The sequence below is a fragment of the Vicia villosa genome, unplaced genomic scaffold (assembly GCF_029867415.1).
Source record: "Vicia villosa cultivar HV-30 ecotype Madison, WI unplaced genomic scaffold, Vvil1.0 ctg.000621F_1_1, whole genome shotgun sequence".
NCBI lineage: Eukaryota > Viridiplantae > Streptophyta > Magnoliopsida > Fabales > Fabaceae > Vicia > Vicia villosa.
In genome coordinates, this window is record NW_026705279.1 from 682,782 (window position 1) to 706,143 (window position 23,362).

Genomic DNA, 23,362 nt, shown 5'->3' on the forward strand with positions numbered 1-23,362 from the left:
CACACCAACATCGTGCGAACACACGGGTGCTGATACGATACCTAAACAAAAATAAAATTTGTAAAGGAAAAAATCTATTATTGATCTAAATATTTTCATATATAAAAAATGGTATTTATGATCTAAATATTTTTTATCAAAAAATGGTATACGGGAAAAAATATATTATTGATCTAAATATTTTTATATACGAAAATTTACTATTGATTCAGATATTTTTTATAACGATACCTAAACAAAAGTAATATTTGTACCCGGAAACATGAAGTTATTGATCAAAATATTGTTTTATTAATTATATATTCAATTATTATTTTTTCACGGGTAACCAGACATTTTTCTATTAAAAAATATACATCTGAAACAAATGCGCGTTCTATACCAGAACTCGTGCGAACGCACGAGTTTGTTACTAGTTGTGAGAGAAAGTTCTATATTTTTTCAGAATTATTATGCCACAGAATATGCCACGTATATGGAAAATCTCTCCAACATCTGATTTGTTGTTTTTTCTGAACTAGTTAAACCGAGAGACACTCGGAAAGATGAAAACAAAACAAAACTTTCACTTCCATGGCGTGTTCTTCTTCAACACTTATATCAAATTCACTTCACATTAACCAAATCACAATCCATAACAGGCTACATGTATCTCCCTCAGTTTCACTCAACCAAAAACTTCCAATATATTCCAAAAACCCACTCAAACTTTCCACCACCACTATACCCTTTGCCTCTGGTTCTGCAGGCAAGTTATTTTCATATAAGCTTTATTAACCTCTTTTCATAAGCTATTCCTTAGAACCTGATGAAATAAGCTGAAAACAATTATGTAACAATTATAATTTTCTTTTTCTTTGCATATACATTGTTTGTAATAATGAAAATGAAACATGTATTGGATATTTTCCTTTTTTGATTGCTGATAATTGTTTCAATGATTGGATTATGAATAGGAGTTGAGTCTCCTTTGATAAGTGAGGACACTTCAAGTTCATTGGATTTGGTGAAAGTGTTTGATTTGGAAGGAAATGGGATTCCAATTTCTGACTTGTGGAAAGATAGGAAAGCTGTTGTCGCATTTGCTCGTCACTTCGGGTGATTTTCTGTTGTTTGATTCATAAGTAGAGCAAGCTATTCTTTAGTTTAGATGCAATTATATCTTGTAATTGAGTTGTGTTGTGTTACAAATTAGCTATTGAATATGCATCTACATTTTGCAGGTGTGTACTTTGCCGCAAAAGGGCCGATTATCTCGCATCAAAGAAGGTAAATTTTTTGGGCTAATCATGTTGTAAGCTGTATTTTACCTTCTCTACTTTTGATTATGCTATATCAACAGGATATAATGGATGCGTCTGGTGTAGCGCTCGTATTGATTGGACCTGGCAACATTGATCAGGTATGCTATGCTGCGTTTTCTGCATTCTCATGACGTCATAGTAGAATGCTGGAATTGGTAACTCTAATTTTGCAGCTGATGCCTATATTTAATACAGGCAAAATCCTTTGCCGAGCAAACAAAATTTAAAGGAGGTACTTTAGATCTGACCTATTACTTGTGCTAGTTTCTGTAACGAAATCATCTTATATCAGCGCTTCAACAGAATCTTGTTACCTGTTCCAGAAATCTATGCAGACCCTGCTCAATCGTCGTATGAGGCCTTAAGATTTGTTTCTGGAGTTTTGACTACATTTACCCCAAAAGTAAGAGAAACAAACAAATCTTTCATTTGAAAGTAATGTATGAAATGAAACAGTTGTGGCTGAGTGATGTACACCGTATACGTTTATAAATTGAAGTTTGTTTGTCAACAATACAAAGAACACCTGTGTTAATTTCAGTTGTTAACTACAGGCAGGTCTTAAGATAATAGAATTGTACATGGAAGGTTATCGACAAGATTGGAAGCTTTCATTTGAAAAGGACACTGTTAGCAGAGGAGGCTGGTATGTGAATTATCTTGCAAGAAGTCTTACACTGTCACATTATCTGATTATCTGTGTCACTCTAAATGGATTGTCTGTTGTGTCTTCTTTATCATTTTTTGTTTTGCAAAAAATCTTAACGATGTGTGTTAATATTGAACCTATAAAACAAAACTCTGTTTAAACTTTTTTTTTTTAATTTGTTATGCACGTGAATTGTGATAAAATATATGGAAACTTCTCCCAATAAATCATCTAAGGAACTAAATTATTTAAAATATACAATAGTTATACTATGATAGATATTCTAAGGGATTCTAAATCATTTCTCTGGTAACCTAGTTAATGACACTTGATTGAGTCATGCTCTTCATTCTGTGCGTGGCTGAACTTCTCGTAGCTTTTCCTTAATATTATGAACTTCGCACATTGGCAGGCAACAAGGAGGAATTATTGTTGCAGGTCCTGGTAAAGGTAACATCTCATACATTCACAAGGTATGCATCTGAATCCTATACTCCAATTTTATCTTCCTTGGAATATTCATGGCATACATGCTTATAACTTTTATGATTATGTGAAATGTGTTCATATGATGTGAGTAGGACAAAGAAGCAGGGGATGACCCAGAAATTGAAGATATCTTAAAAGCATGTTGCTCTTGAAGAAAGAAGAGATGGAGCCTCTCTTTTTGTGCTTCATGAAGTGTGATAACATCTCATCATAGAGCCATTGTACATCATATTTAGCTGTTTCTTAACCTTTACAGTAACTTTGCCTTGAAGCTCAGTTATTAAGAGGTTACAACCTGTCATTTGCCAAATGACAACCTCGTAATGTGGAATATGTTGAAATATATTTCGGTCCTGGATTTATCAGAGGGTTTGTAATTATTTCTTTGAGTCTATAAAATTGACTCTGCTGTATAGTTCAAGCACAGATTTATCATATGTTTATCTTATTTTCTCTCCTTCAACAGAATTCTTGTTTATAATAATACTTTTCAATTTGCAGTATAATTTGCTGGACTTCTAAACATAAATTTGTTCAATAACTTAACATTAAAAAACTATGTGAAGCGTCCAATCTATTCAGCTGCCTCCTTTTATAATACTTTTCTTCTTCAAATTGTTATTCTTGTTTCAGTAAACAGAGAACTGGGAACAGAAGTACAACTGAAAATAAAATTGAAAATACAGAAGAAAAAAAACACGTGATTTTATTTCACTCCATGATAGTTAATACTTTGAATACAAAATACATTTGCAGCTATACCATGATTATATATACATGTCGAAGCAGCTACTGGGAGAGGGAAAAATTGACATATCTAACATATGTACATCACTCCCATGAGTTTTTATTATAAACAATGAAGAGATTGATTTTGTAGTTAAGAACTTAGAGGTCGCCAAATACTATTTTACGCTTACTTTCCTCTGTAACCAACGGTCTAATGATTTTTTGGTGACCTTCAGTCTTTGTAGAGCTGATGGTCTCCTTGTGTGAAGCCCCGTTGTTGTGGGTAATGATTCATCTGCTGGTGCTTTTAGGGTGAGATTTGAAAGTTTGGGGTTCTGGAACTTTGTCCTGTCATTTGGTGGAAGAGCCTCAAGCCCCAATTCATTCCAAAGAAGTTTGATAATAGCCTCTTGCACTTCTAATATCTCTTTGGATGGACCCTCATCTGCTTTGGTAGCTCCTATGATGATCAAGATGTCATCATTCACCGAATGCCCTGTATCCATAAAAGCCAACGACATATTTAGTTACGCGTTAGGCCAAGGCCGTACAAAAATGAAAGGTTGACAAAGGCATTGTAGAGTAGCATCACATACCAAAAGCATAGTTCTCTTTGATCATTCTAAGAACTGCGAGAATGACCAGGCGAGCTTCAACCTATTGACACGGGAGGTTTGATGACAAAAAGTAAGAATTAAGACTTCATAAAGATCAAATATTTCTTGCAAGCTATTGTTTTATTTTCTAAATTTAAGAGTTGTGACAGAAACCAAGAGAAGATATGGAAACAAATGAAGTAATGTTTAAGAAATGCTGTCAACAAAAGTTGCAGCTTTGAGCCATGCTTGAGACAGATTTATTCCAAATAATAGCAAAGGAATTTATTCGCACCTTTGTGAGCCCTTGAACATCAATTGCTAAGATGTCAGCTACTCTCTTTAGTAGATGTGTCGCAATGGTTTCAAGAAGTAAACTCCGAGGTCTCTCTTTTTCAGGTTTCTTGCTGTAAGAAAATTCACATTCGTACTCTCCGCTTTCTTGTATTACTCCTTCACACCACTCCCCAATCAGCTCCTTCAGATAGTAGTCATTGGGTTTGTACCTATAATATAACCCATACACTATTTAGTTCAAAACTGAAGCAATGTCTGAGTCAAAGAATATTCAGGCCATTTATTTTATATGTAGCATCATTGTAGACTGCTGTTCTGTGTATGCATATAACTTGAAATCAATAACGGCTAAAGCCTATACCTTTTCATGAAACCATTAAACATGGACCAAACACGGTACACATGACATTTGTAACCTATACATCGAAAATATAAATAGTCTCCAAGTTAATTATAGAGAACAAAAAAGCTAACATACCCCGCCTTCCGCATATCCTGATATATAGCCAGGCACTGTTGCACTTCACGCAAAGATCCATATTTGCTCCGTGCCCTTAGAAGTGTATTATATGTCACCTAGAGAAGAAAAAAATAGAAATGTAATATTGAAAACTTGAACGGAAAAAAGGGAACAAAATTCTCCCCAAGGGTTTCCACTTCACAAAGGATCTCTCTTATCACTTAAAAAACTATCAAATGTTCTGAATGAATCCTCCTAGGGCTTATCTAACCAATTCCTTTCCAATCCCTTCTAACTAACTGGCTGACCTAGCTAATGACCTAATTGACTTACAAAACAGGTAACTTATTAGTCCTAATCATACATCCTAGGGGGAAACAATGAGTAAATAAATCAACCATACTATGCATATTTTAGATGATTTTAAGGGATGATGAATCTTAGAGCAGTGTCATCCAAATTGCATTGAGTTAGTCGACAGATCTAAGTTCGTGATTTTATGAAAAAAATGAACTAACATAATAACAACTGACTCACCATATTTGGAAGTGTCCCGTAGCTTTTCATTTCTTTATATAGTGTTAGTGCTTGCGTAAATTTCCTACTTTCAACACAAACCTGCAAACCAAAAGGAAAAATTCCCATATGTTAAAAGCTAGCAATTTAGAGATTGTGAAAAATGTACTCTCCAAGTGTACAATTGATTTTATAAAATGGAACAACTCATTCATCAGCAGCTTGGACCTTAATGGCGGTTGTATATGCAACAACATCGGGTTTAATTCCAGAATCAATCATGGTCCTCAAAATCTGCAAGGGGACATGGTCGTCTCATCAGAGAACCGATATCATATTATCATTACATGAAATTGTTAAACAAAGTAGAATAGTTTGTACTCTACGCATATCAATATTCACAGAGACTAATATTTCTCAGTGATTATTAGAGAGTATGGTTTTATCTCAAACATGACCACATGGTAAGGTTTTCTAATTGAATAATCATAAGATGCCTATAAATAGTTTTGAAAGATGCAATTTAGCATGATAGTTTCTTACTATTTTTCTTGCAGCTACAGCTTTGCATATACTAAGTCTTTAGGGTTTGAACTTTTGGGAAGGATTTCCTATTCACCTATTATTTCCCTCCATGGTCTAAAACAATTTTCATTTTTCTAATTATTGATTGAGGCATCAAATTATAAATTCAATTGATACAAAACCAAAATTTGAACATATTAAGCAATTTGTGAGAGTAACAAATTTGATACCCAACTGTTCTCACTTTTCTTGGTACGATTAAATAGTTCAGCTGGTACATAAAAAATGTCAAATATGATAAGAAACCAATAATTTCCCAATGGCAATATTACCAAAATACCAATTCAAACACAACTTTACGGAAAAGGTTTCCATAACATTGTAAAGAGTCGAAGCGAAACCATTATATTCTAATTAATCAAACTTTACCTCAACAACACCATCCACGTTTTCTGATGCTCCACATATATCTATCAAAGTTGACCAGCTTATTTGATTAGGGGAAAGACCTACTGTTCTCATCTCGTTGAACAGTGCTTTCGCATGATAGTAATTAGTACCACAAGCCTTCAGTAAAATATTGTATGTAGATGTAGTTGGTGCGAAAGGGAACCTCTCAGTAAAACTCAAGATATGTGAACTAGAAATGCCTGTTGGTACTTTGGTAACATTATGCATGCCTCCCTGCTCTGAATTGTTATTGTTGCTTTCATCAAAGGGCACTAACATCTTATTTCCCTTCCAAGAATGGAAAAAGCGAAAAGCCCTGTCATACTGACAATCTTCAACACATGCATTTAAAATGATGTTGAAACACCGTGTATTGGGTTCACAGCCAGACGACATCATTTCTTCAAATAACTGAATTGCCTGCTCCACAAGTCCTGCATGTGCACATGCATTGATTAATGATGACCACGCAACAGCATTAAGAGAAACACCAGCAGAAAGCATGTCACGCTTAATTTTTAGAGCCATTTGCCACAACTTTGCATCTGCAAAGACCTGAAATTGGCAGTGGTACTAGTCAGGACATGCCAAACAGTTTGTACAAGAATGTATTACATATGCCTACAATGTTGGTGCATAGGATTGAAGAAGACGGTTGTAGATACCATACAAAATCAATGAAATTATGTTGGTCTACAGTAATATACCTTTATAATTGTGCTGTAGGTAAAAACATCTAATTTCAGTTGTCCCACAGATTCCAAATGCTTAAGTTCTTTATACATGTCTTGGGCAAGGTCAACTCTTCCAGCAACACAGCATGCTTTTAGTAGGATGTTATATGAGGTCACATCGGGTTTCACGCCTAGCTTCTGGATTCGTAGAAGGAATTAGCAAATATACAGCATTTGCTCGGATGCACAAAACTTTAATGTTCTTGTCAATAAGAAGTATCAAAATGAAACATGTACTATCAATTACTATGCCAAGTTATGGAGAAGATAATTTAATTAGCCTTCTTTTCTCATTTTGCAAGGGAAACAGAATGGACAGTGTTATAGACATGACTTGCATTTTGCTGTTTAGTTAGTACATAAAACAAAATTTTATGAGAAGACATGAGCAGTAAGAGCGGGTGGTGCCTCAAGTAACCTATGCACATCTCTGCTCAAGAATTCTGTTTTATTTTCTTTCTATTTTTGCAGGGGAGGGGATTCACGCTCCGCATTTGTATATATGTACGTATGTGAGCCATAATAATATTTGTGAACAGCAGGAGTCACCTGCATATTCTGATATAGATCTAACGAGTAGCTGAAATCATGGGCATTCACATTCATGAGACTGTTGAAGACATATATATTTGGAGTGATTTTCTGATTAAGCCAATCCTGCGCCAGAAAATATGCAAAATGAATTCTATAATACAGAACTGAGGCATGCGTGACTAAATAGTAAAAGACTTTAATAGAATAATCAAGTTTAAAATTCATACTTCGAAAATCTAAAAGCCAAATCACATAATAAGTTCAAAAGTTATTAAAATTATATTACTGTTTCTATGCCCCCTACCCTGAGGAATAATCTCTATCTCATAGTTATTACCTCTTTTATCTTTTTTACTTATCCCAGGGCTGTGACTGAAGAACCAATCACAGGCAAGTTTAAGGTAACGCTAAAGCTAAGATCCACTACATAAAATACTTATAATGTAGTGAAAAATGGTGTGTCTAATTCACTGATGGTGTAAAAGCTGTACTTAGTCACTGAATCCAAATGGCTATAAGTTGATTTGGTTTCTGTCTGCTGAAAGAACAAGTCCTCCGCACATTATTCTTGATATAAGCTTAGGTCATTCTTTGTAGCTCTAATTGTATTCATAGTTGTTAGATCGATCATGTCAACTCTCTTCCCATCCCATTTCCTCCCTCACAATAGAACTCCACTACTTGATTGCTACCTTTTACTGCTTCAAATTCAACTAAACCACGGTGATTGAAGAGATTACATATTTATTATGAGTAAGCAGCAATAAAATATTATTTATACTGCAACGCCGTGGTGCTAAAACTTAATTATTTAATCTCTATTTTAAGTTGACAATCAATTAGCTGCATACAGAAAGTTTTTAATAGAAATTGTCTATTGATCCATATCAATGTTTCTCTTCGGTAAAATAACTCCATGTCATTTGATTCAGAATTCCCTTTACTTCAAGTCTCCGAATACAAGTTTAAGCAAGACCGTGTAAACTGATTGAAAAGTACCTCATATAAGTACCTAGATTTCATGAAATCCCCACAGAGACCACATGCATCAATTATTGCGCGGCATATATACAGATTGGGCTTTTTCAAGTTCTCCCTCGTTGCATCGTAAGCTTTCAGAGCAGAAACCAAATCCATACTTTTGCCAAATTCTAATATGATGCGGTTAAATAATATATGTGCTTTTGGAAGAAGGGACGCATACCTGAAAAACAAGACACTATCATATAAAACAAAACAACAGATCATATAAAGAATACTAACATCTTTTAACCATGTAGAATACCACAAAAAGCAGGAGTTTAGAAAATATAAATTAACTAATGACTCGAAAGAAAAACATAAACAACAGAAGAGTAGAACTACTTATTAGAAATTCAAGAACCCACATTTCAGTAGCATCAATGTGCATGAGAACTTGAAACAATATAAAAATCATAGATACCTCACAGCTAAAATTGGTTTCCGATTAAGAACACATCTTTTTAGAATGTGAGACGGCTCAACAAGTTCTGCAATTGATAACTGGAAACCTGAAGCAAGAAACCCATTTACTTTCATTTATCACATCGAAAAGAAAAAAAAAACAGTCATAAAGAAACTACTCCATTCATAAACACTACACCTCAGTCCAAACCACTAGCTTATAACAGGTAGCTTCATAAGCGAATAAGCTAATACGAGGCTTTATCAATTCGTTCAAACACTAATTTTATCAAACACTTAAAATGCAATCTACTAGCTTAAACAAGAAAATTACGTGGGAGAATCTCCATCAATTCAACAGCTTCTTCAATGTGGCCACGTGTAACCAAGTGACAACATTCATTTGCAATGACAGAGGCATCAAGATGCTCAGATAAAGAAATCCCACCAAGACCCTCCGCTTTGTTCAATCTCTCAATCACACTCCGGACATTCTTGTCTTTGATACCTACAAGAACCGCATTGGCCAATACCTCAGGATTGAGCTCGGAGTCAGTGTCAAGGGTACCGGAATCTTTGAGTTTGAGAGGGGTTTGAAGAGGGGTGGAAGAAGTGTTACTAGAAGATAAAGGTTTGAACTTTGGGAGAGAGGGTTTGTGGGGTTTGAGGATTGGGTGGCGGTGCTGTGGAGTGGAAGAAGAGGAAGAGGGTGGTGGGTGGGAGTTGGGAGGTGGAGTGATGATGGAAGAACCGAGGATTACAAAATCTCTCATTCTTCACCAACCGTTTGTTTAGTTGAGTTGAATGAATGAATGAAGGAAGGAAGGATATGGGGTTTGTATGGGTTTTGGATTTTATTTTATTTCGCATGGCTTGAAATGATGGTGTCCTCAAGAATATTATCGTATGCCAACAAAGTGTAGCATTGTTTGTAAAGATATTTTCTGGTCAAGAAAACAATTGAAAATATTTTACTTTTGAGGGGATAAGAAAAATGCCTCCAGTTTTTTAACTCTCTCCTATAATTATTTTATTGCTAATTACTAATTAAATCTTTTAACAAAAAAAATGTGGAATGGAAATTAAATATGTGAAATAATTTAAAAGTGATTAATATTATTATGGGGTACCTGAGATTGAGTTCGAACTCAAGACCTCTGATTAAATTAGAAGAGACCCTTGTCATCTCATTCAAGTGTTATTGGGTTATTCAATGTTGTTTTATCAACATTATCGGGAGACTGTGGCTTTATCTTTACACCATTTTGTTACTAGAGTTTAGAGTAACTTCTCATTAATAAGACATGCAAATAATATTTTTTCGATGCTTATTCTTAAGATTGACTAGTCAAAATTACTCACATAGTTCTATCATATTGCACTCTACAATGTGATATATATATATATATATAGGGCATATCATATGAGAATGACATATTTATATGAGAATGTGAGAATGAATCTGAACCATTGGATTTTAAAATAAATGGTGGAGATTATGGGTGAATCTTTTTTTTCTCTCTCCTACTTCATTTATTTCAAGATGCAAGAGAGAGAAAAAAAGATCCACCCATAATCTCCACCATTTATTTTAAAATTCAATGGTTCAGATTCATTCTCACATTCTCATATAAAAAAGGCATTCTCATATGATATGCCCTATATATATATATATATATATATATATATATATATATATATATATATATATATATATATATATATATATATATATACACACTTGTTATTAAAATTGTGGTGAATCATGTGAAGTGTCTGCTAAATAATTTTATTTCTCTGCATCAATCAATCTTTATCTCATGTAGGAATATTCATCATAATATTAATATAGCTCAGGAGATTGATTTAGAAAATGCTTACGACATATCGAATTAGAAGTTCATCACACAATGTCTTTAGGACTCTCACTTTTCTGAAGAATTAATAAATTTAATTTATTAGTGTATTTGTTTTTCATATTTCAAAATTTTGTGGAATAAGGACAAGTTGGATAACTTTGTTCCATCCAGAGGCATTCGTTCAGGTGATCCATTTTCTCCTTATCTTTTTGTCACATGTTTGAATCAGTTGTCATAAATCATTGTTGATAATGTTGATACAAGTTATTGGAAGCCTTTGCGTGCGGGGTAGGGAGGACATCTGATTTCACATATCATTTTTGCATATGCAGGTTCCTTTTTGCATTGGCCACTATAGAACAATATTATTGCATCAAATATCATCTTAATCAATATTTTCAAGCCTATAGTTAAAAGATTAATTCTAAGAAGACTCAAATTTGCACTTATGAGTTGATTAATCACATTATGGCTATTCTTTCCCCTCTTCTTGAAGATAGTGCTGACAAGTTAGAGTGGGTGATAATAGAGATCATGATTTTTTTATGGATAATGCTTATAAATATCTTGCATCATATTTGGTTGTTATTGACGAGGATATAGATTGGAAAATCGTCTGGAACTGTAAAGGCCCTATCGAATCCAAATATTCACTTGACTTATGACTTATGTTACATGAGAGACTTATTGACAAACTGTAGACGACACAAGTGAAACCCAACAATTCCCACTAATTACGAAATGGAGTATGGACACTAAAGATACCTTGATTCACGTGCTTCAAGATTTCCCTTATGCAACACAAGTATCGATTATAATTGTTTCTTCTAACAAAATGACTTAGTTTTATTCTTTTTCTTGCAGGGAGTGGATCACATATAACCTTAGAGAAAATACTATGGTTTTACACAAAGGACGTTCAGTTCAATTTTTATGATATTATCTTCGTACCTGTGGAAGTGGAGGAACAAATCAATGTTTGAATAGGTGTTTTAGTGACCAGACAACCCAAAAAATACAATTATACATATGGTGAATGAGATCGAAAATGGAAACCATGTGTAGAACAAAGTAGGGACCATGAACCTAGATATTAAAGATATTAGTTGGTATCACCCAAATAGAAATTAGATTAAGCTTAATTATGATGATACTTACAAGAAATCTATATCCACAACAGGGTGTAAAGGCTTATTAAGAGATTCATCCGGAAATGGGCAATGGGTTATGCACGGAAAATTTATTTTTGTGATGCTCTGACAGTAGAAATATGGACTGTGTTGCATGGGATGAAGCTACCTTGGAAAAAGAGAATTCCAAATCCGGTGGTTGAAAGTGACTAAAAAACTCTAATAAATATGGTCAGCTAAGAGGTTGGGGGAGGACCCCAACTTTCAAACATTAGTCCGTAGAATTAGAAAGATGGCACAAAAGGATTTACAAATCAAGTTCATCCATTTTTGGCGTGAAGGAAATCAGTGTGTAGATTGGCTAGCCATTTATAGACTTACTTTTAACAATAATGAGCTCTTCATTCTTCCAAATCTCTTGACGAATGAATCGAATAATATGTTAGTTAATGATATCTTTGGGGCCTCGTTCTTTAGACTTGTTAGAGTTTCTCCTTAGTCCTTTTTCCTAGGGGTGGCAAAACGGGCCGCCCGCCCCACCCTCCGCCCGCCCCGCCTTATGCCCGCCTAAAAACGAGCGGGGCAGGCATGCCCGCCAAGTAAAATGGGCATCAAAATCATGCTCGCCCCGCCAAGATGGCGGGTTGGCGGGCGGCGGGCTTACCCGCCTATTTTTATTTATATTTTTTTAATAGATTAATATGCTTTTTTTACCTTTTAATTAAACTTTTCAATTATTTTTTAAAACTATTTTTTATAAAAGTAATTTTTTAACAAATTTACTCTAAAAAATATTACATATATTTATAAATAAATGTATAAAATAAACCATCAAGAATTGCAATTACTAGAATTAACTAAAAAATAGTGAGTTTTGGAGGAGGAGCGGGTTTTGGCGAGCGGCAGGCTTTGGCGGGGTGGGTATGGAGGACGGCGGATTTTGGCGGGGCGGGCTTTGGCAAGCGGCGAGCCTAAAATCCCAACCCAACCCACCAATTTTTAGCGGGTGCGCGGGCGGCGAGCCCCGGCCCGTTTTGCCACCCCTACTTTTTCCCCTTGTCTTCTTTGGGCCTTTAAGAATTCTTTTGCACCAACAAGAAATGAAATAAACTTTTTGCGCATTTAAGATAAACAAAAAACCTATAAGATTTTTTTGCCGCACTTTTCAATTTTTTGAATATCATTGTTACTGCATATTTCCTTGAAACTTTAACTTCATGTGGGTAATAGCGAAAATCGATAAGACATATTGAGACTTCTACTTTGTCACTTCAGTCGATTATGTTTTATGATTAAAATATTAGGCTTTCAATTTCTCTGCTTCATCCAATTATATAATGTGATTTAAAATGCCTAATTATAAGAATGGATAACAATAAAGCTAGATTGATCTTATTTTATCCAATAATAACAAAAAATATTAATAGTTCATACAAGACTCATCATCAGAGTTCCCATCATCTCGAGATGTGAAATATTTGGACATAATGAGGCAATACAAACAAAGAGAATAAAAAGCAAGTAAAGAAAACAAATAAATAGAGAATTGGATAAACTTGACTTTATTGAACATGAAGCATTCCAGAAAGTTTAAAACAATGAAAAATGAAATAACTTAAACTATGATAAGAACTAAACTAAGAAAGAAAGATTGCAAGAATTTGGTGAAAATCTGATGATAAGATTGGAAAATTTGAGTCCCTTTTATAATAGAGGAGATATACTGATCCATAATGTTTAGGCTAAAATAGCTCACTTGGTAAAAGTAAATTTCATCTGTATTTTGATGTTATGTAATTTTTTTATTTTTGTAATTTTATTCTTGATTTTGTTGATATATTTGTAATTTGATTATTTATTGTAGAATTGTAACTTTTTTAGTGTGAGCAAGTTGGTGAAAGTCAAATATATGTGTACCTTGAATCACAAGTCAGAAAACTTAAAGCAATGAGTTTTTCAAGCTTTATTTGAATCAAGCATATGGATAAATTGAATCAATAATTCAAATTGAAATATGGATTCTAGTACTATATTAATGATTTGAACCAAGGAAATGTCTCATTCAAATCACAGACCACCTTGATGCGAACCATAAAAGTGTTTGACTAGAATTATTATTAGAATTTTTTTAAAAAAACAACTAGGATTTGAATCATGTGATTGCTTGATTCGAATCATGTGGATTAAATCATGATCGTAATCAAACAAGTAATTTCCAAATTGTATTACCTTGATTTAAGTCATTCTTTCCTCTAACTCGAATTAAGTTGTATGATTTTACTTGAATCAATTGTTCATTTTCTCATTGTTGTGGTACTCAACTCTAAAGATTTAGTGTGAGTGGTAAATACAAGGTACATTAGGGGATCTAATGTTTATTGTGAAGCTTTTTGAGTGTATCAGATTGAAGATTTGATGTTGTGATTATAGTACCTGGAAACTGACTTCAAGCAAAGAAAATATTATTTTGTGCTCCATTGAAGACTTTGATAATACCAAGTAAAAGTAACTGCAGAACAAAGTTGGGAGTTCTCAAGATCCTTGAGAAGAACAAGAGCTCATATAAGACCCGATAGAGTCGGGTAAAGATTGATGAAAATTTGAAGCTTAAAGCGGAACTTTAGGTCTATCAAGACATTTGGGTCAAAATCAAGTAAGATCTTACAAATTCAATAGTTTTGAGTGTTTTATCACAATAGAAGGGAAATCCATATTTAGACCTGTGTTGACTTAAGAATTAATTGGCTTTGAAGTGTTCATTGTCATCTCAATCATCCATTGTAACAAAAAATTGTACATTTATTTGAAAAATAATGGAAGATCCTATGAATTTTTAATGGTTTTCCATTGAAGTTTAAACTAAGCGCAAAGTAGGGGCGAACATGTTGAACCAATATAAATTTGGCGTATAATCTCTCTCCCTATCTATCTATCTATCTATCTATCTATCTATCTATCTATCTATCTATCTATCTATCTATCTATCTATCTATCTATCTATCTATCTATCTATCTATCTATCTATCTATCTATCTATCTATCTATCTATCTATCTATCTATCTATCTATCTATCTATCTATCTATCTATCTATCTATCTATCTATCTATCTATCTATCTATCTATCTATCTATCTATCTATCTATCTATCTATCTATCTATCTATCTATCTATCTATCTATCTATCTATCTATCTATCTATCTCTCTCTCTCTCTCTCTCTCTCTCTCTCTCTCTCTCTCTCTCTCTCTCTCTCTCTCTCTCCCCCCTCCCAACATAAATTTGCATGACTTAACATTTACTACTTTTCTAGAAACACATGTCAATAGATTTTATGTACATGTAGTGATTTGGTATATAAGTGTAGGTTTGCGATATATCTAGTAATTTGGATATTCGTTCTGGCAATTATGACTGAATGATCTCTTGTTGTTAAATTGATCATTCGATTAATCAAATTCAACTTAAGCTTTGTGTGAAAATTGAATTATGATGATTGTTGATATAGTTGTTTAAGCAACTCTATCTTTCTCGGTTGTGATTTATAATAATTCGAGCTAACTATACTATCCATTTAATCGTATGTTTTATAAAACCTTTGATATATTTTACTTTGTATGTTATTTGCGCGCCTGTTTATAAAACTCTAATTTTTGAAGAAAATGTTTTATGAAAATGGTAATAGGGGAATGGTCTATTCAACCCCCTTATAAACTATTTGATACTCATTTCTCCCATGTAGAGATGCCAATATGCATATGTTAACGGGCATCCATGTGAAGATTATCTATTTAGAGTTTTGAAGTTGGAGATTTTTTCTCACGGGGAGACAGGGATGGAGAGAAAAGTTCTCCCAATGACACTTTTGGGCATGTTCCCCGGCCCCGACCGTATTATTTATCTTTTATATTTTATATATTATATAATATATAATTATATAATTTTTTATGTTTTTTATTTTAAAAAAATTAATATATTAGAAATGAAGAGTCGTTAGTGGATCATTTTATTTTTTTTGTTTTATTGTATAATGTATTGTTTCACTACCAAATTATCAAATTCTAGAAAAGTGCACCCAATACATACAATTTTTTTAGTGAAATACTATTGTAAAAAATATCAAAATACCACTGCCATAGTTTTGAATGAAATGTAAAGAAATTTTTTTATGATTCGATTTCTGTGGGGATAAGGATACCCTCGTGGTAGAGATGGAGAAAATTTTGGAGGGGGGAGGGGCAGAGCAGGAAAACCTTCTCTGAACATTCTTTGTCTTGTTGACATTCTTACTCCCCTAACAGAGGCGAGTACAAAATTTCATTTTAAAGCGGAAGTTTTGGAAGTTGAAGGGGAAACACAATTGTATTTCCTAAAACAGGTTGACTGTTTGTTTTTGCTTCGGTTTTTGGGGTTATTCATATTTCTTACTGGGCCTTCTCAATTTTATTGATTTTTGGACTTCATTTCGCTTTGAACTTCAAGTTCTTTGTCCTTAGACTTCTTGTTATTTGACTTCTCGCCTCAATATTAGGGATGGCAAGAAGACCCAAACTCGCAGGGCCCACCCGCATCCGAACCCGAGTCAACGGGTAAAAACTGAGTTGACTGGATTTGGGTTCGGGTTCGAGTGTCACCTAATATTTCGGGTGTGGGTTTGGGTAGTGTGAAACGCGCACTCGAAATCCAAAATCACACCCGTTTATATATATATATATATATATATATATATATATATATATATATATATATATATATATATATATATATATATATTGTGGAAAGTTGTAGAAAAATGTATTTTATTGCGGGTTTGGATGAAAAAACTCAAACTCAATGAATATGGGCATGAGTGTTATTTTTCCATCCGAACGCCCATTGGGTTTGGGTTCGGGTGTCGATTTCAAATACGGGTTTAGATAGTGCGAAACCCGCACCCGACCCGACTCGTTACCATCCCTTCTCGATATGTTTATGTTTCCATTTTTTCTTTGAAAAATAACATTTGCAGAAAATGTAGTAAAAACTTCTAAAACTAGATTAAAAAAAAAAAAAAAAACTGTCTCAAAATATAAACTTAGATAACAAATAATTTACATGTCATCAATGTCAAAAAAAACCCTTCAACCTACAAAACAAACATATTTGACCTAATTTTTTAAGTTTTTCATGACTACATCAAACATATTTGACCTAATTTTTTAAATTTTTCTTGACTACATCGAACATATTTGACCTAGTTTTTTAAGTTTTTCATGACTACATCGAAGATATATTTTATGTTAAGGTAGATGATAATAGTTGTTTTCATGGAATTAGAGATTCGCTATGGTGGGTGAACAACCTTGGTAGTTGATCCGACAATATTTTGACAAGGAAGTTAACAGTAACTATCATGGCTATTCCACTTTGTTTTGTGATAATGTTGAAGAAGTGAAGAATTTATTAAATATAATGGGTTTCCATGTTAAATACTTTGAATTACTTGTTGATTGGTGCTTGAAGGGTGTACAACAAAAGAAAAATGAGAATAATAAGTGCACCACCTAGAGAAAAAGTAGGACTATTCCAGAACTTGAGGTTTGATCTCTCAGTTTTCTTTATAGGATCAACCTCCTCAGAAAGTGGAAAATCTGAACGCCTAGGATTCCAACTCACATACTTATCAGCAGAAAAATTTGAGAATAGAGTTTTCTTCCCTTGCTTCTTGAACTTTGACCATGCCTTGTCCCAATCCGTTGAAGATTTATCACCTAAAACACATTTCACAAAAAGTTAGAGTCAATCATATAATGTTTTAGTATGCAAAAATGAAGAATAACATACCCTTGTTATCACCGTTTCTTGGAGATTCGTCTCTTTTGGAACAGACAAACTTGTAATTTCTTGAAGTGAAATGATGAGATGTAAAACTTGGTATTGAAATGTGTGTATGAATATTCATTTGAAATGGTGATGATTGATGAAGATTGGAATTTGGTTGTTCCTTTGGTGAACTGAAACCGTGGTGGAAAGGGTTTCAACTCTTCCTTATCCTCTCCGAATCTCACATTTTTGTTTACCACATATTATTACACGTGTTTCTTTGTTCTATGCCTCAAGCAAACTCAACATTGTGATTACGTGGATTTATGTTTTATTTTAGAAAAACTTGAATAGCATTATATTTTGGTTAAATATATTTTGGGTCCTTATAAATATCTCAATTATAATTTTTAATCTCTATAAAAAATATATTGATTTTTAGTTCATATAAAATTACTTTTGCACTTATCTTTGGTCTCTCTATAGAGACTAAAACTAAGTGCAAAAATAATTTTATAAGGACTAAAAATCAAAAAAAAAAATTTATAGAAACTAAAATTTATTTTAAGTAATTTTACAAGATTTATGCCCCGTGCGTTGCACGGGTTTAATTAGAATTTTTACTCTAATAATTTATATATATAAATTATATCATATGCTTAAACGTGCTTTAAAATTATATAAAAATATAAACAAAATTTTAAAAATATAAAAATCTCTAATAATTTATTTATATGAAAAATTTCAAAATTATATTTCTTAAATTTAAAAGATATATCATATTAACGTGAATAATGCAATATTATAAAAAGTGTTATATTAAATTATTTATAGATAGTATTTGTGATTAATCATTAAATTCATAATACAGTAGATTAATCTAAATTTTAATTATTCTTTTAGTGTTTAGTCTATAATTTACAATATAAAATTACTAAACTAACTATTAAAAAATTACAATATTAAAATATAAAACTTTAAGCGTGAGTCGTAATTATTAACATTTGATTTAAAGTCTGAAATAAATTATTTTTATTTAAAATCAAGAATTAAACTTGATATGACAATAAGTTGTTATCATACCTTTCTATCATATAGTATCTTTTTTATATCATCTATATTTTTATTTATATTCATTATCATATTAGAACAATTATTATTCTTACCTCTTAAGTATTATATGTTTTATAAATTTAATTAGTATTATCATTATTGTCATTTATCTTATCATTTATCTCTTTTTTTCTTACATAATTGTTAGTTTATTATAACTTCAATTATCATTATTAAATTATAACAAAAAAATAAAATAAAATAAATATATATATATATTTAAAATAAACTTATATATTTCATGTCAATCTTATTTAAATTTAATATTACATATTCATATTAAACTAACAATGACTAAATAAATATTGTAATTGATAATTTTCATATTTAAATATTGTAAAACAATTCATTAAATATCTATTATAAAAAAATTGTGTACTCATTAAGAAAACACGTAATTTTCAAAAAACATATTTAAAATAGCATATCTTTTTTATATTTGTTGAGTAGAAATTTTAAACACATTTATTTTATTTTTTAATGTTTATATATTATCATCAATATAGTATGTTAATTACAATTTTAGTATTCATTAAAATTAAAATAATTTTTATTTTCGTGATTTTTATTTATTATTTAGAAAAACTAAGTAATTCATAGTTTATATATAAAAAATTATAATTTTAATATTAAACAGAATAACTAAAAGAGAATAGTTAAAAAAATAATTAAAATAGGAATAAGATTATAAGATATAATAATGTTAGTTGAATATAATAGTGTTAATTAACAAATTTGTATTATAATAATTATTATTTGATAATTAAATTTTTTTGTATAAAAAAAAATGAGAATTAGGATAATAAGATATAATAGTGTTAGATGAATATATTATTACTAATATTATTTATAATTGTGGTAGTTCGTTATTATATTACTATTTTTGTAATTATTATTATTATTATTTTAATATTATTATTAGTCATGTAATTTTCTAAAAACGTATTTAAAATAGCATGTCTTTTTTATATTTGTTGAGTAGAAATTTCAAACACATTTATTTTATTTGTTAATGTTTATATATTATCATCAATATAATATGATTTTTTGAATTTAAGTAATTTTTCCATATTCAAATTAATTCAAGAATTATATTTAAGAAGAATGATTAACTTTTTCATAATTTTTTTTAGTTATATAGAAGTAAAAAAAGTACGTTAATCCATGAGAAAAGACAATGCATTAATGAATCTGTATAAATTTTATAATTAAAGTTATTCTAAAAAAATATTTTAGAAAAATGATAAAGAGTATGATTGGAATTTACTATCTACTATCTATGGAATACTAAGAGATTGACCATGAAGGAGTGTGCATTATTGGATAACTTTGTATGTGTTATATATTGGTAATTGATTTTGTTGTATCTTTATCCTAAAGAGCTACTTTTATAATTTAGTGTCAAAATATTGATACGAAGATTCTCATAAAAAAAAGTTCCTAATCTATCAAAAGTTTCTAAAATTGCAGTAAGAATTCTTTTTCCTAATCTAACGCAAGCATTTCATTTTCTCCGCATAGGACATGTAATTGACCTTTCCAGTAATATGTGTTGCTATTGTTTAAAAATCAATTTATTATAATAAAAAAGATATACTACAATGGATTAATTATATAGCAGCAGCACATGTATGGAAATCAGAAGCAGTCAATTTATTAACAAATTTTGATAGGAAAAACTATTTATTTTCTGTTCCAAGTTGTTATATAGATTCAATATTGATTTTATTGGGAACTAAAATGTGAGTTTATGAATTTTGCATTGTTGAATTTTTTGGGTTTATGTTAGTCCCTCTCAACTCCATTTTTGAATTTTAATACAATTAAAATTTTATTTATATCACGGGTCATCATTAACACAATATTAAATTTAATTATTTTATTTATCTCACGGGTCGTTAATTAATCTATTTTTTAACTTCACTAAAATAAAATTATATTTTATCTCATTGAATAATACTATATAGTCATTCACACAACTAACTTTTTATGTTACGGGTCACTATCAAATTATTACCTTTATTTAAAGACAAATTATTATTTTCAAATACACTTAAATCTATATGATTATTGTTCAATTTACAATTAAGTAAATAATTTCATATTTTTCATTTATATTCTGAGTTTTGTACTTACATTTCTTATAATATTATGAAGCTAATATTCTATCAAAATTTATTTTTTTCATGTCTAATTTATTTACATAATAATTAAAAAAATTGCTCATAGTGACATTTAACATTGACTTTTATATCATTCAAAATATACTACATCAAATAGACATGTACCCGTGCGGCGGCACGGGTCTCTTACTAGTTTATATATAAAATGTTATAATTTTAATATTAAAAGAGAATAGTTAAAAAAATAATTAAAAATAGAATTAGGATTATAAGATATAATAATGTTAGTTGAATATAATAGTGTTAATTAACAAATTTTGTATTATAATAATTAATATTTGATAATTAATATTTTTTGTATAAAAAATGAGAATTAGGATAATAAGATATAATAGTGTTAGATGAATATTTGTGGTAGTTTGTTATTATATTACTATTTTTGTTTTTATTATTATTATTTTAATATTATTATTATTAATTAGATATTAAGTAGATTATTATTATTATTATTAATAGTGATGATTTAGTTTTATTACTATTATATTATTATTATTATTATGATTATTATTTATTTTAATATATAGAGTTTGTATAATTAGAGTTTGTATTTAGAATTATTATAAAATGACATGTGGCTCAAATTATTACCAAGATGACATGTGGCTAGGGTTGCCATCATGATTTCTTTACATTTATATTAAGTAGATTAGGACTAAAAATATATTTAACCGTTACAATTTTTTAACCAAACACGATTAGAAGAGAGTTTCTCAATCAACTCTTGAAAAAGGATTGTTATATTGTAATGTTATGTGTCTCTCTTCTTTATTTAAATTTTTAGATTTATTTTTCTATATGTGTGTCACAGTATTGAAATAAATATTTTAAAATACTACACTTTAAAAATTAGGGTTAAATATACGTTACTCATATCTTGTCATATAGTCAAAATTCAGTTTATTCCTTGTTAAATTGTTTTAGATTATTTCCTTAAAATCTAAAAATTTTATGTCTTTTGTCACATATGGACATAAATTATCCAAAATTTTCTTTTAAGGGTAACTCAAATCTCGCTTATATGACAGGGATAACATATATTGAACTCTAAAAAAATAATGTCTCAAAATACCATATTTCTATTAACCATTCGTCCAATGACGGACCCATCTGTCCAACGAATGACCGAAAGAATGAAAGAAATTTTTTGGTCTGATAAATTCGTCCATGGAATGGTCGAACGACTGAAGAAACTTTTTGGGCTTCATGGATTCGGCCTTTGAATGGCCGAACAATTTTTTTAAAATATTTTGTTTCATTTTCAGATTTATTAAGATTTTTGTACACTCTCGTCCAACCATTGGCCGAGCGTGTGAAGAGAATTATTTTGTGTTAATTTGGAATTTATATCATTCACTAAAGACTGCTTCCAATATTTTCGATTAAAAATTAAAATCAAAAGACTATTTTCAATGTTTCCTAATTAAAAAATCAAAATGAATCGGTTAAAAGTTTTGTATACATATTAAATACAATAATATTATTATAAAATATTATATTTTTATTAAATAAGCATAAATAACATTAATCTGCATAAATCAGTTACATTCATTTTTATATTCCTTAATATAATTAGTTGTATTTAAATAAATAATAATTTTTAAATCTTTAACACAATTACAATATTTTTTATTTTGTTATAAAGCTTAAATTATTTGTCAATACTAAAAAAAATAGAATTTTGATAAAGTTACAAAGAAATTTTGAAATAAATTTAAATTTAAAATATGAGTTAAAAAATAAGAAAAAAAACATAAATTTGAAATAAACTAGTAATAAATATAAAGATTTTTTGTCACATATGTATTCAAAATTGCATAAATAACATTAATTAGCATAAGCTAAATTATTGTTTCAATCAACATTTTTGTGTCTTTATCATTAGGCCAATTTATATTCATGATAAGTAATTTCCATAATTTCTATTAATATTAACAAATTTTGTATATACATTTTTATCTATGAGGTCTCAAACTCAAGCCCCTTCAGATTAAATGATACTCACTCTACAACTGGACAAATCAATTATTATTGTTAATAAAGGGACTATCGTTTACAAATTACAACTCGTAAAATCAATTTCAATAGTTAGTAAAGTGACTAATATTTACAACAAGACAAATCAGTTTCTATTTTCAATAAAGTGACTATCATTTACAGCTAGACAAATCAATTTCTATTGTTAGTAAAGGGACTATCATTTACAAATAGACAAATCAATTTCTATTGTAGTAAATTGATTTTCATTTAATTTGAAGAGACTTGGGTTCGAGATCTTTTATTTTAAATTCATAGTTGTTTAAGATTATTAGAAATCATGAAAATTAGTTTAAAGGGTACGAGTTCAACTCCTTATAAGAAACTATTTTGACTTTTTTAAATTATTAATTTATAATTGTTTAAAAATAAAAATCAATTTAGTATTTAAAAAATGAAAAATAAATAAATATAGTAACAGAAAGACTAATATGGTCCGATTAAATTTTGTAAGGGATTAAATCGAGTCCATTTTATTGTGAAGGACTAATCTGAGTTGTGTAATTTTTGTTAGAGATCAAAATGGATCTTCACT

At 30.4% G+C, this 23,362-nt stretch overlaps 3 protein-coding genes across 3 annotated transcripts; 1 reads left to right on the top strand and 2 right to left on the bottom strand.

Moving 5' to 3' along the window:
* Positions 1-520: 520 nt before the first annotated feature.
* LOC131629874 (thioredoxin-like protein AAED1, chloroplastic) lies at positions 521-2,877 on the top strand. Its single transcript, XM_058900676.1, has 9 exons — positions 521-748; positions 957-1,098; positions 1,224-1,269; positions 1,343-1,402; positions 1,500-1,536; positions 1,628-1,707; positions 1,859-1,950; positions 2,366-2,426; positions 2,535-2,877. Exons 1-9 carry the CDS (start codon positions 574-576, stop codon positions 2,592-2,594), a joined length of 753 nt encoding a protein of 250 aa, XP_058756659.1. The 5' UTR covers positions 521-573; the 3' UTR covers positions 2,595-2,877.
* Positions 2,878-3,130: 253 nt separating this feature from the next.
* On the bottom strand, positions 3,131-9,597 carry LOC131629873 (pentatricopeptide repeat-containing protein At5g02830, chloroplastic-like). The gene is made up of 12 exons (XM_058900675.1): positions 9,043-9,597; positions 8,728-8,815; positions 8,283-8,487; positions 7,299-7,406; positions 6,723-6,887; positions 5,995-6,570; positions 5,269-5,334; positions 5,062-5,142; positions 4,543-4,640; positions 4,063-4,273; positions 3,768-3,828; positions 3,131-3,667 (listed from the first exon to the last, which is right to left on the bottom strand). Exons 1-12 carry the CDS (start codon positions 9,479-9,481, stop codon positions 3,348-3,350), a joined length of 2,418 nt encoding a protein of 805 aa, XP_058756658.1. The 5' UTR covers positions 9,482-9,597; the 3' UTR covers positions 3,131-3,347.
* A 7,536-nt stretch (positions 9,598-17,133) lies between these two features.
* LOC131629901 (uncharacterized) lies at positions 17,134-17,773 on the bottom strand. Its single transcript, XM_058900703.1, has 2 exons — positions 17,519-17,773; positions 17,134-17,445 (listed from the first exon to the last, which is right to left on the bottom strand). Exons 1-2 carry the CDS (start codon positions 17,634-17,636, stop codon positions 17,174-17,176), a joined length of 390 nt encoding a protein of 129 aa, XP_058756686.1. The 5' UTR covers positions 17,637-17,773; the 3' UTR covers positions 17,134-17,173.
* Positions 17,774-23,362: the final 5,589 nt, after the last annotated feature.